General features: G+C 33.0%; 1 protein-coding gene across 1 annotated transcript in view; it reads left to right on the top strand.

Moving 5' to 3' along the window:
- The window catches only part of HCN1 (hyperpolarization activated cyclic nucleotide gated potassium channel 1), a 388,448-nt gene that overhangs the window by 259,083 nt on the left and 117,180 nt on the right, over positions 1–12,185 (top strand). The window contains exon 4 of the mRNA XM_012449553.2: positions 8,778–8,996. Coding sequence (XP_012304976.1) covers positions 8,778–8,996 — 219 coding nt within the window. The remainder of the gene's footprint in view (positions 1–8,777; positions 8,997–12,185) is intronic.

Below are 12,185 nucleotides of genomic sequence, written 5' to 3'. Positions count from 1 at the left end.
CAGAGGTACAAATGTTTTTATGCAGATCATAACACTAAATATAAGAAAAATTAGCCAGGCAGGATGGCTCACGCCTGCAATCCCAGCACCTTGGGAGGCAGAGCCAAAAAGATTTCTTCAAGCCAGCTTCTGCAACATAGCAAGACCTTATCTCCCCAAAAATTTTAAACATTATCTGGACATGGCGGTGCACATGTACAGTCCTACCTACTCGGGAGGTTGAGGCAGAAGAGTCACTTGAGCCTAGAAATTCCAGCTGCAATGATCTATAATTGTGCCACTGTACTCCACCCTAGGGAAGAGAGCAAGACCCTGTCTCTAATTAATTAATTAATTAAGTCAAAATTTATTCCCAGATTTTGATTGCCAGGGGTTGGCATCCTTAACATGTGCTTTGTTCAAAGACCAACTGTATACAGACAGTAAAATTATGGTATATTCAAGTGAATGCACTCTTTTTGAAACTGATGACCTGTTATACTTCTTATGACTGCAGATGAATTATGCTACCCAATATTATTTTCCAAAAGAACTTTTAAATGCAACATTCTATCTGATTGGCATTTCCGTGATTAATTAAAAAAAATGGTATGTTTATCCAATGACTGCAGGAGAAAATTAGACACACTTACCAACATTTTGTAGCTTAGCTCTGCAGAATTCATACTCTACTGGTGGCTTTCTAGTTTCACCTCTTTGTTATCCAATTGATTCATCAATATTTTAGCAGTTGGTTTGTCCACTTCAAAGTCTCTGAGTGCCATATTTCAGATTTTCCTAATATTTTACCTACTTAATGTGTTTGTACTTGTATTTGCTTGCAAATAATAAAGAAAAATTAATTCTGATATTTAATAATGGAAAGTTTTGGCCCCCTAAATTAACTAAATTACAGTTCATGTGAAAGGTGATGGACTGGAGAGCTTTTTTTCCCATGGCAGGCTACTGAGTGGTTAAGTTTGAATTGAATGTATGCCAGGAGGTCTAGGACACTGGAGAATAAAGATTCCTTTTTCTTTCTTTTTTCTTTTTTTTTTTGCAAATAGCCCTTCATCCTGAATCCCCAGATTTAGTAACGATATGGACAGGATGTCAAAACAAATGCCTAGAAAGTATTTTCATTCAAAACTACAGAAAGCTCCAAATACAGTATTACTAAGCGAAAGTTCTCAGATGAATAAGCAAAGGTATTTACTATGTTCCGATTAATTTGACTCAATATCTTTTCCTCAAAAGAAAATATTTTCAATAATGCCTCAGTGAAGTGATTAACTAAATGAACACTTTGAATAACAAAAATATAATCTAAAATGAACAACTTGTTGGTACTTTGTTACCTAAAATGAAAACAAGATAAACCTCAATTGAAACAGTTCACTTGTATCTTATTTGCTTATTGTCTATAGGATTCAGATTATATGAAACTGGGTATGTTTGGACTGTATGGTAAGGCACTTTGAGTATACAGTTTTTCATTCATGTATAATATCATATTATTGATGTAGCCTAAAATATAATAGAGTCATCTTTACAAGATGAAAAAGGAATAGCCACATAATACAAGAAATAAGGCAGAATGGGATTATGAACATTCCTAGATTTTCGCAAAACTTTCTCAGATGATAGCTTAAATCTCCCACTCAAGCCCTTATTCAATGGTAGTAGATTAAAATAAGGCAAAGAGGATGCCCTAAGGGAAAAAAAAACCTTGTGATGATTATAGGTTTATAAAAACAAGAGCTGTATAATGTAATAATTAATACTGTGGTCCCTAAAAGGAAACTGCCTGGATTGAAAACACTGAATCTTCCACTTACAAACTTTTAACCCTGGGCAAGTCACTTATGTTCTCTCCTTCAGTGTCATTATTTGTCAAATGATGGTAAGAATAGAACTAGTTTAACATAACAATTGGTGCTTTAAACAGTTTAGAACCATGTATCTTATTTATCATTATGCTGCTTATAAGGATAACATTTTGTGTGTGTTTTACCACAGTCAATCTAATTTTTCTCCTTGAGCTCTGATACGGTTTGACTGTGTCTCCACCCAAGTCACATCTTGAATTGTAGTTCTTGTAATCCCCACATGTCATTGGAGGAACCCAGTGGAAGGTGATTAAATCATGGTGGGGGACTTACCCCTAGGCTGCTGTTCTCATGATAGTGAGTGAGTTGTCACTAGATTTGATGATTTTATAAGGGCCCTTTTTCCCTTTTGCTTGACATTTCTCTTTCCTGCCACCATGTGAAGAAGGATGTGTTTGCTTCTCCTTCTGCCATGATTGTAAGTTTCCTGAGGCATACCCCGCCATGCTGGACTGAGTCCATTAAACCACTTTCATTTATAAATTACCCAGTCTCAGGTATGTCTTTATTAGCAGCATGAGAATGGACTAATTAATACAAGCCCTTTGTTCCTGGGATTTTAATGGTATGTATGTATGGTGGGGGAGGGGTTAGGATATCATTCCTCTACTTGGAATTCTTTCAACACCAGCCTCAGAATCACATGTCTGCCACCTAAATGCTTAGAATTCCTTTGTTATAGTTTGCTTGGCCTTGCAAACACAATGTGTGTAGACAAAATTCAGTGTCTAAAGAAAGCAGTATTGGCCTTGTAGAGTGCCAGAGAAGATCCTTATGCCTAATCACTCACTCTCATAAAGAATAGCCCAAGGGCCAGGTGCAGTGGCTTATGCCTGTAGTCCCAGCTACTCAGAAGGCTGATTGCTTGAGTTCAGGAATTTGAGGTTACAGTGAGCTATGGTTATGCCACTGCACTCCAGCTTGCATAAAAGAGTGAGACTCTGTCTCTATTAAAAGAGAGAGAGAGAGAGAAAGAAAGAAAAGAAAGAAAGAAAATGAAAGAAAGGGAAAGAGACAGGGAGGGAGCAGGGGAGGGAGGGAAGGAGGGAGGAAGGAAGGAAAGGAAGGAAAGAAGGAAGGGAGGGAGGGAGGGAGGGAAGGCAGAGACAGGCTGGCTGTGTTTCATTAATCTTTCTGAATTTATCATGAATCCCTAAGTTGTTTCATAAAAGTCTAATATTCTACATTCTGTAGATATCATCTTCTCAAAATTATTTATTGTGATTGCTTTATACTTTTATATTATTTAAGTTCTCTTAAATAATATAAAGTTATTTCACTTATCTTAAACTTGTAATAAAATTTATACTGACTTCTATATTTGGTCCTTATTACAACCTTCCTCTACCTGAGGATTTTTCATCCTCACCACAGCTGATATTTTGGACCATCCAATTCTTTATTGTGGGGCAGGATGAGGGAGTCTCTCCTGTGAACTACAGGATTTTTAACAGCATCACTGGCCTCCACCCTTTAGATATCAATAGCACCTCCGGCAGTTGTGAAAACTAAAATGTCTCCAGATATTGTATGTTGCCACATGTCTCCTAAGTGGTAAAGTCATCCTTAGTTAAGAACCAATACTCTACAATTCTGCTTGATCAATCTTCCTAAAGTACGGTTCAGATCATATCATTCTCTGCACAAAATTTTTAAATGGCTTCCCATTTTGTACTGAAAATGTTTTAAGGACTCAGGCTCTGGTCACCACTGTGCTTCCTGGTACGTTCCCTATTCTCTCCTATTTCTGGCATGTTCCTCATTCTCTCCTATTTCTTCTCTATAATTTAGACTGGCTAAAATTACACACACACACACACACACACACACACACACACACTTTGTAGGGTGTGGGGTTTGGTAACTTTTTTCAGCCTCCAAATACTCCTATTCCATATCAAGCATCATGTATTTAGATTTTTACCTGCATGACCCATGGTCTTACTCAAATTCCCTCAGGTAGTAATTCAGTTTAAACCCCTGTTGGAATTAATATGGGTCCTTGTTTTAGATACATATTAAAATAATTATAAATTAATTTACATATTAAGATAAATTATAAAGTTACTATAATTAAAACCATATGGTATCAGTATAAAAATAGCCAAACAGAGCAGTGAAACAAAATATTGAGCCCAGAAACAAACACCATTTTTATAAGAGACAATATATAATAAAAGAGGTATTTTTTTCTATATGTAGACCTGGTAATTTTTTAAAAATTATATATTGGCACAAAAGACAATCCATTTAGAATAAAGAAAATGTACAAAAATAAAATAATTTGAAAAAACATTCAGGGCATAGAAATAATCTCATTTAGAGATACCTTTTTAATCAATATGAGAAATCTAGCAACTGTCAAGGAAATTACAGATTTAATTTTCCTACATAAACTAATTGAAGTATTTGTATGAGAAATTATATGATTAGAAGGTCGATAGGCAAATGATAAATTAAGAATAAATATTTATCTCACATATCAGTTAAAGGGGTGATATCCAGTCTTCAAGGAGGCATTGCAAATTAATAAGAAAAAAATAAAAATTTCATTAGAGATGAGAAAGTTGAGTTGGCAAATAAATACATGAACGCCTTCTCAAATTACCCAGCTAGGGAAATGCTAATAAAAGTAACAACGGATTATTATTTATAGCTATATAAGGTACAATATTTTTTTAGACATTGTTTTGAAAAAGGTGCTGCCTTTTAAATCAATCGGGCAATGTATTTTAAAATCAAACTGAAAATCTTACTCTTTGAATCAACAATCACTCTCTTAGGAGTTGTATTGATAGAAATAAAGGGTATATGGATAAAGTTATTTATTACAGAATAGTTTGTAGTGGCAAAAGCTGGAGAACAATGGAAAAATTAGTGAATTAACTATGGCATGATCAACAGACTATTACATAGCTCTATGAACAACAGATTATTTGAATGCATTTTCTATGTGATAAAAACATTAAGAACATATATAATATAATTCATTTTTGTGGGAAAAAAAGCCAGAATCATGGATGTGTGTATGTGTGTGTGTGTGTGTGTGTGTGTGTGTGATTATATGAGCATGGAGGAAGGTACAGAATGATCCATACCTACTTTCTGGAAATATGTGGAGAGAGAGGAATGGAAACATGAGAAAATGGAAAAGAGAAAATTTACCCATGATTATTAAAAATAAGAAAGCATTTTAAATATATATTTATTTTAAGTCTTTTAAGATCTTGTATGTGTAGGTGTATGTTTTGTGTCCCTAGCAAGATAAATGAAAATAGACATAGCTGCATTATTTTGAGAAACTCAATTAAACTTTCTTTTCCAGCTCCATACTCTGCCTCCATTCAAACACAAAGGAATAAACAATATCTATAGAATTAAACTGTAGTCTCCACTTAACACCTATTGAACTTTTATTATGTCCATTTTATCTGAATACATTAAGAAGATGCTTTAACAACATACCTTCTCTGTGTCCTTATGTGGAGGAAGGAAATCTTGAATTAGATTTTACATTTTAGTAAATGTGAATATACCATTTCTTGTTCATGGACCATCTAAAATTTTGGAAATCTTAGATGTATTTCTGAGAATTATACATTTTCACTTATGAAATAAAGTATAAATTTGTTCATTCTCCAAAATAAGTTTTTGCATGAGTTTATTACACTACATACATATTAAAATATGACATACGAGTACTTTTCTAGTGTTAAAATTAAATTTTTTTATTTGTATACAAATACATATAGAGAGGATAATTTAATATGAGCAGAACTTTATTTTATAATTAAATAACAGTGAATTTCACTTTAAGAACCTTAATCCTTTCAGCTAAATGGGGCTAGTTACTTTCTTTATTTTTCAGCAGCTATGAGCTATGTGCCGTTCTGAGGTTTGTAAGACTGGGCTTTTAAATCTCATATTCTATTTTTTAAATCTACAAATTAGATTTTGAAAAGCCCCATTAAGGACAAACAAAACTATCCACATCTATTCAGAATAAAATAGTTTGGAAAGTTGATGATAATTACAAGTTAATTTGACAAAAGCTTTGACAAAATGTATGATAATAAAGAGTTAATTTGACAACTGCAGGTATGGCTTCAATGATATGTGACCTTGAAGTTGCACAGGGCCCCTCACTGTCAAAATAACACTGTACTTGGTTTATTTCTGTAATGTTCTGCTCCTGCCATCTTGAAACTCTTAATAATTTTATCTTTGAACTTATGTTTTGTAAGTGAAGTCCACTAGGACAACAAGGTGTGAACATGAGCAGCAGAGGTGCACGGTGGCAGCAGCACACACACAGATTCAGGCCTGTAGGCACAGCAAGCATGCAATTGGCCTAGCAGCAAGGCAGCATATGTATGACTCAGCAGTCTAGATTCTATGTGTCCCAGATGTGGCCAAACCAGGACTGGGCCCAGATTAGCAGTGACTATCTGTAGCAGCAGGAGACTCAGCAGCAACAAAGGCAGTCATGGGAGATGAAAGTGGCTACTCAGGCAGACAGAGAAAACACCCAAGGTGAGTAGACAGCTTGCTCATCAGTCCCGAGGGACCATCCCTGTAGTAGCTACCCAAATATTAAATCTCCTACCTAAATTCCAAGACAATACCCATGGCACTCAGGTAGTAAACTTTGTAAATAAATTATTATAAAATCAGTGTTACACATAGGCATTGCAGTAAGCACTGCAATGAATTCTTCAGTGTTTACAATGTCCAGTTTCGAAAGCTGCTGCAAAATTCCATAGCAAATGTCCACAAGCTTAGAAATATACATTAAATTTAAGGCTCACATTTGATGGAAAAATGACACGATTTTTATATGAAGTTTTAATATAATCAGTTATTCACAAGGAAGATAATTTTTAAATTAAACTTTGGAACTAAAAAATATAGCAATACAATATATAAACAGGCATTTTGAATTACATGCAAATCAGGAAAATACTTTCGGTTTTTGCACAACCTTGACAAATTACAGGAAACATCAGAAGTAACACTAAAACATCATTGCGTACATTTACATTTAACATTCAATTCAATAAAAGGCAGTATAAGTGACCCTTGTGATGGAATTGTTCTATATCTTGACTGTGGTAATAAATACATGAACCTACATATGAGGCAAAATTGCATAGAAGTGAATACACACACACACAGGCACGCAAATGAGTACACGTAAATTAGTGAAGTAAAAATGATATTAGTAGATTATATCAATGTCAATTTCCTGGCTATGAAACTATACTATAGTTTGCACTGTGTTACCTCTGGGGAAGTTGAGTGAAGAGTACATAGGAGCTCTCTCTATTATTTCTTATAACTTGCATGTAAATCTACAATTACCTAAAAGTTAAAATTTTAATTAAAAAATTAAATTCAGATGTAAAAACCAAATTCCATGTGAAATGAGTATAAAACTGATTGTTATAATGAGTTAAATTTATTGAAAAGTTTCCTATGAAAATCATCAGCTCCAAATGTACTCAAATATATATTTTAAAATACATTATCAGAAGTTGACCCTAATATCACAGCCTATAAAATACTCCTAATAGTTTTTAATAACATTGAATTAATAGAAAGATATTGCTCAAAATTAAATATTAAAAATTATTTGTAATCTTGCAATAGCCAAGAGCAAATGATGTCATTTTCAACTAAATCATTGAAAATAAAGTTGATAATTTTATAAATGTTGATAAGAAATGAATTTTCAGAAAAATAAACCAGAAAAATTTTATGATCAATCAAAATATCACATTAATACAGTATTATTTATTGTATTACATATAATTATAACATTAAAATACTAATTTTTAAAATTTGTAAGTTTATATTACTCATTTATCACTATTATCACGTTAAGTTTTCTAAATAATAAAATAGTCTTAAAGGAAAAAATCTTTATATTTTATTATATTTAACAACATTTTTTTTCCGCATTATAACCAGAGGCCCCTCACTTTCATTTTTCTATGGTTCTCATAAATTGTGCAATACCTGAATTAGGAAGTTCAATAAAAATTTATCTAAAAAATAATTTAAATTTTAACAAAAGTAGATAAAATAGATTGGACAGCATTTTTTAAAAAATGAGCTTGCAATTGTTTTGAAATGACATCAGAAGTTACAACTGATAAGTAATCTCAGAATTAGTTGAGATTAATTCTCAACTAATTAATTTAGTTGTACTTTCTAATTTTTTTCCCCCAAGACATAAACCAAGATATTCTTTTGTGTATTTCATTTGATTATTTTATAAAAAGCCAGTAAGACTCAAGTCTTCAATCCTGACACAAATCACAATATACATCACTTTGAGAGAGGACTTCAAGGAAGTCTTTGTGTTTATCAAACCTTTATTTCCGATATATGTTTGTTTAAACTTTTCATTTAAGAAAAATTATAGTGTTAAGGACTATACAACTATATCAATATGAATTTTTAAAATCTGAACTTCATGGTTTTGATAAAAATGTCTATACTTTGGCCTGTATGTGTCACACTGTCTGCTTCATTTCACAGCTTGTAAATATAATATTAATACTATTTGACAACATTTCCTTGAAACTTTAAAGCATTCATTCTTGGCATCATTACATGAAATACTATTGTCCCAAAAGAAATTTTAGTTTTAAAAACAGCAAACTTAAAACTGACAAAGAGCACATGTAATTAACAGCAGACTGTTTCCACTTCATCATAGTAGGAAAGAGTTTTAAAACATCATCATTTAATTCACAGTTACTGAGAAGTACATTTGTAAATGCTCCATTATAAGGATTTTTCCTGTATTCAGTATTTTATAATGCTTCTGTGTACAGGTCCTACTCACTTTTCATTCTGCGATCCTAATGGCTCAGTCAATTTTCTTTTTCTCTCATGTTCCAGAATGATTCTTGGGGAAAGCAGTATTCATACGCACTCTTCAAAGCTATGAGTCACATGCTGTGCATTGGGTATGGAGCCCAAGCCCCAGTCAGCATGTCTGACCTCTGGATTACCATGCTGAGCATGATCGTCGGGGCCACCTGCTATGCCATGTTTGTTGGCCATGCCACCGCTTTAATCCAGTCTCTGGATTCTTCAAGGCGGCAATATCAAGAGAAGGTAATTTATTTTATTTATCTCTAATGTCTTTAACCAGCTCTAATGTCTTTGACCAGCTAACCTGAACCAATAAATTGAATTGTGTTCAAGATAACTAAACTGTCTCCTCTATCAAAATATGAGATAAAATATTTAAAGTAAAAAGACACAATCTTCCTTGACATTTTGAGGGTTCTTCAAGATAGTTCTCATAGCTTTTGTTTCTCATTTCCTTTTTGAATCATGAATTTTTTTAAATGTGACTTTGTATCTACATAAAAAATACTTATGTGTTTCAAAATTTCTAAAGCTGATAGAAGATGTTATCATGACTCATTCTCTATCATATTTCTATAGTTAAAATAAACCCTTCTCTCCTATGTGTTAGAAAAATGTTAGCTGATTAAGTGGAGACAGGCAGCTATTGTACATTTCCCTCTGTACCGCTCCTCATGCTATAATCATAATTTATATTTCAATCCATATGCTTAGCTGAGCACATATTACTCATATATCTAGATAAGTCGCCATACTCTCTAGTCTTAAAACTGCATATTAACAGCTGCTATGATGCATTCTTATACTCAAAGTGCCAATTAAAATGATTTCTGCTCTAAACTTCTCTCAAAAGACAGAGAAAAAGTAAGTATAGGCAATGATTTATTCATTGGATTTTTTTTCCCACAGGAAGAATTTCTTTGGCTAGGGCTGCACATAGGGTATTTGGTACTCTAAGCACTATTCTTGACCAAACATCAATAGCTTTCTGACAGATAAATAAGAATATTTTAAACTAATGGAACAATGTGTCATGTGGGGGCTCTGTTGATCCTGACACAGTCATGCACCTTGCCAAAAAGCATTTCTCAAAGTAATGGTTAAAATGGTTCTAGAATATTTCTCTTGGTGAGTGATAACAGCTTAGCCTCAGAATTATTTTCAAAACAGCCAAAGAAATTTTCAGTTACTGCTTTATTTACAGAATTTTTCAACACTGTAATCACACAATACAAGAAAAGGAACATAGATATTTCCCTTGAATATAATTATACTGCCACCAGCTATTACAGTGAGCAAGCTGGCATTTTATTATTGAAGTAATGAAAAGATAAACCATAAAAATTGCTTTGAGGTTCATTTTCAAATAGTCTCCAAATGAATTAGAGTGAACAAAGAACATAGGAAGAAGAGACTTTATACAATGGTGAATTTAACTGAGAATTATATACCTAAAGGAATTTGGGCTAATTTTATAGAGATTTAAGATAAGACAACATCACATTATATCTGATGTTTCTCTTACACTGTTGCTTTTCTTTCATTTTGTGTTGCTTTTAATAAAAATTCCCTTCTCACACCTTACATACTTTTTCTTCTTTCACTATTTACATATTCTGCCCTTTTCTTTGGAAGGCTGTGGGAATTTTCCCTGATCACACCATCCTATAGTCATTTGTTTACTGTATTTTCTCTCTGTGTCCAGAGAGATATAAGCACCATTATGGGAAGATCCATATCTCTGCTATTGTGTATTTTAGCCCCACACATAGAAACCTCAGTACTATGATCCTGAGGATACAACGTTACTCAAGTAAGACAGTGAGGATGAAGGATGTTTACAGGTGTTAAGCCTTTATCCTAAGATATAAATAGGTATCGAAATTCATAATTTAACATTTCCTGAATGCTGTCACTCAAGTATGCATGAAAGAATCTTTTAGAAACTTTTATTTTGTTGTTTGTTTACATGTATACAAACATATTGCCTTGGATTTTTCAGTAAGTGCTTGCTTGTTTGTTGGATTATATTTATTTACTTATTTTTATTTTGCTTGAACACAAGTCACTTTTTAGAAATGAAATATCCAATCTGCTTTCTCTTCTAGAATTCTGAGATTTATTTCCCTGGGAGTAAGAGATATATTATCAAAGTGCCTCTCATCAGATTTGAAGCCATTTCTTAGTCTTGGGCTAATCACGGGTGTGTTCTGCTTCAGGAGATGATGGAGCCTTCTGTCTCAGACAGATGGGAGAGTTTGTCATTGTTGTCATGTAATTCTAAGTCTTCAATTTTTTTATGCTGTTTGACTAGAATAATGGCTGAGCAAAGAGGAACAGTTTGGAGTAATGCCCATGGTCATTTATAAATATTATTTAGTTAAAAAAGAAAAAAGTTATATCCTGTTTTACAGCCCCTCTTCATTATATCAAGAAGCTTAGTTGAGCTGCTAATTTGGTTTGCTGATTTTGTAGCATTCAGTAGCATTTGCTTTCATAAGAGCAGAGGGACTTTGAAGTTATAATGATCTTGACCTTGAAAAATCATATCGACTGGGTACTTAAATAAAAAATGTTTTGATGCCCTAATGCACATTAGAATTATACTTAAGGGGAAGAGCTAGCTCTGAAATTCAAGTGCTTTCAACAAAGCGTTTCACTTGGTTTCCTTCATAATTCTTAAATGCTTTCCTCTTTTCTTTACCAATAAGAATGCCATGGGTACAACTCCCACATAGTACCTTAGTCAAAAAAATTTTATTAGGCTACAGCATATACTTTGCTTCCAGAGAACTGAATTTAATATACTGTGATATGTTAAATTGTAGTACAGCCAAATGTTCTCAGGCAAAGGAGATCCTAGGACAGGAAACCTCTGTGAGATTCTCCTGAAGGAATACACCAGTGTGACAACCTTGGAATAACTTAATTTAGCCATTGGAGCCATTGTAAAGAACAATGTTGCTTTACATTTTCATCTGGCACAAATAATTTTTATATTAACTAAGTATTGTTGTAAAATCTGGAATAAGTCTTTATAAGAGAGGAAGTTTGAGGCTGTTAATTTAACTAAATAGAAAAAATATAAATTTGCCAATTGTAATTCACATATCCATGATTTTTCAAACTTTGTGTTTTGATATAGCCCACTGTGGGATATGGCATCCTTTTTTCCTCAGTGATCATTTCTATGTCAGTACTCTAAGCTACATGCTGGAATGTCCTACTTGTATATTGTAGGTATTCACAGTTTCAGGACTGTACAAAGTGCTAAAGATTTGTCCTTACTAAACATTCATTTAGTTCTTTGATGTTTACATTTATTATTATTTACAGCACATATGTTAGCTTCTTGTAACTCTAGAATTTCATTTTCCATTTAATTAATTGACATGCATTTAATATTTTAGACCTTTCTGAATTCTCGAGTTT

This window comes from Aotus nancymaae, unplaced genomic scaffold (genome assembly GCF_030222135.1).
Source record: "Aotus nancymaae isolate 86718 unplaced genomic scaffold, 86718_ANA_hifiasm-v0.15.2.pri h1tg000014l, whole genome shotgun sequence".
In the NCBI taxonomy this organism is placed as follows: Eukaryota; Metazoa; Chordata; class Mammalia; order Primates; family Aotidae; genus Aotus; species Aotus nancymaae.
Note: the sequence above shows the minus strand (reverse complement) of the source record. Positions and strands in the feature narration are given on the sequence as shown.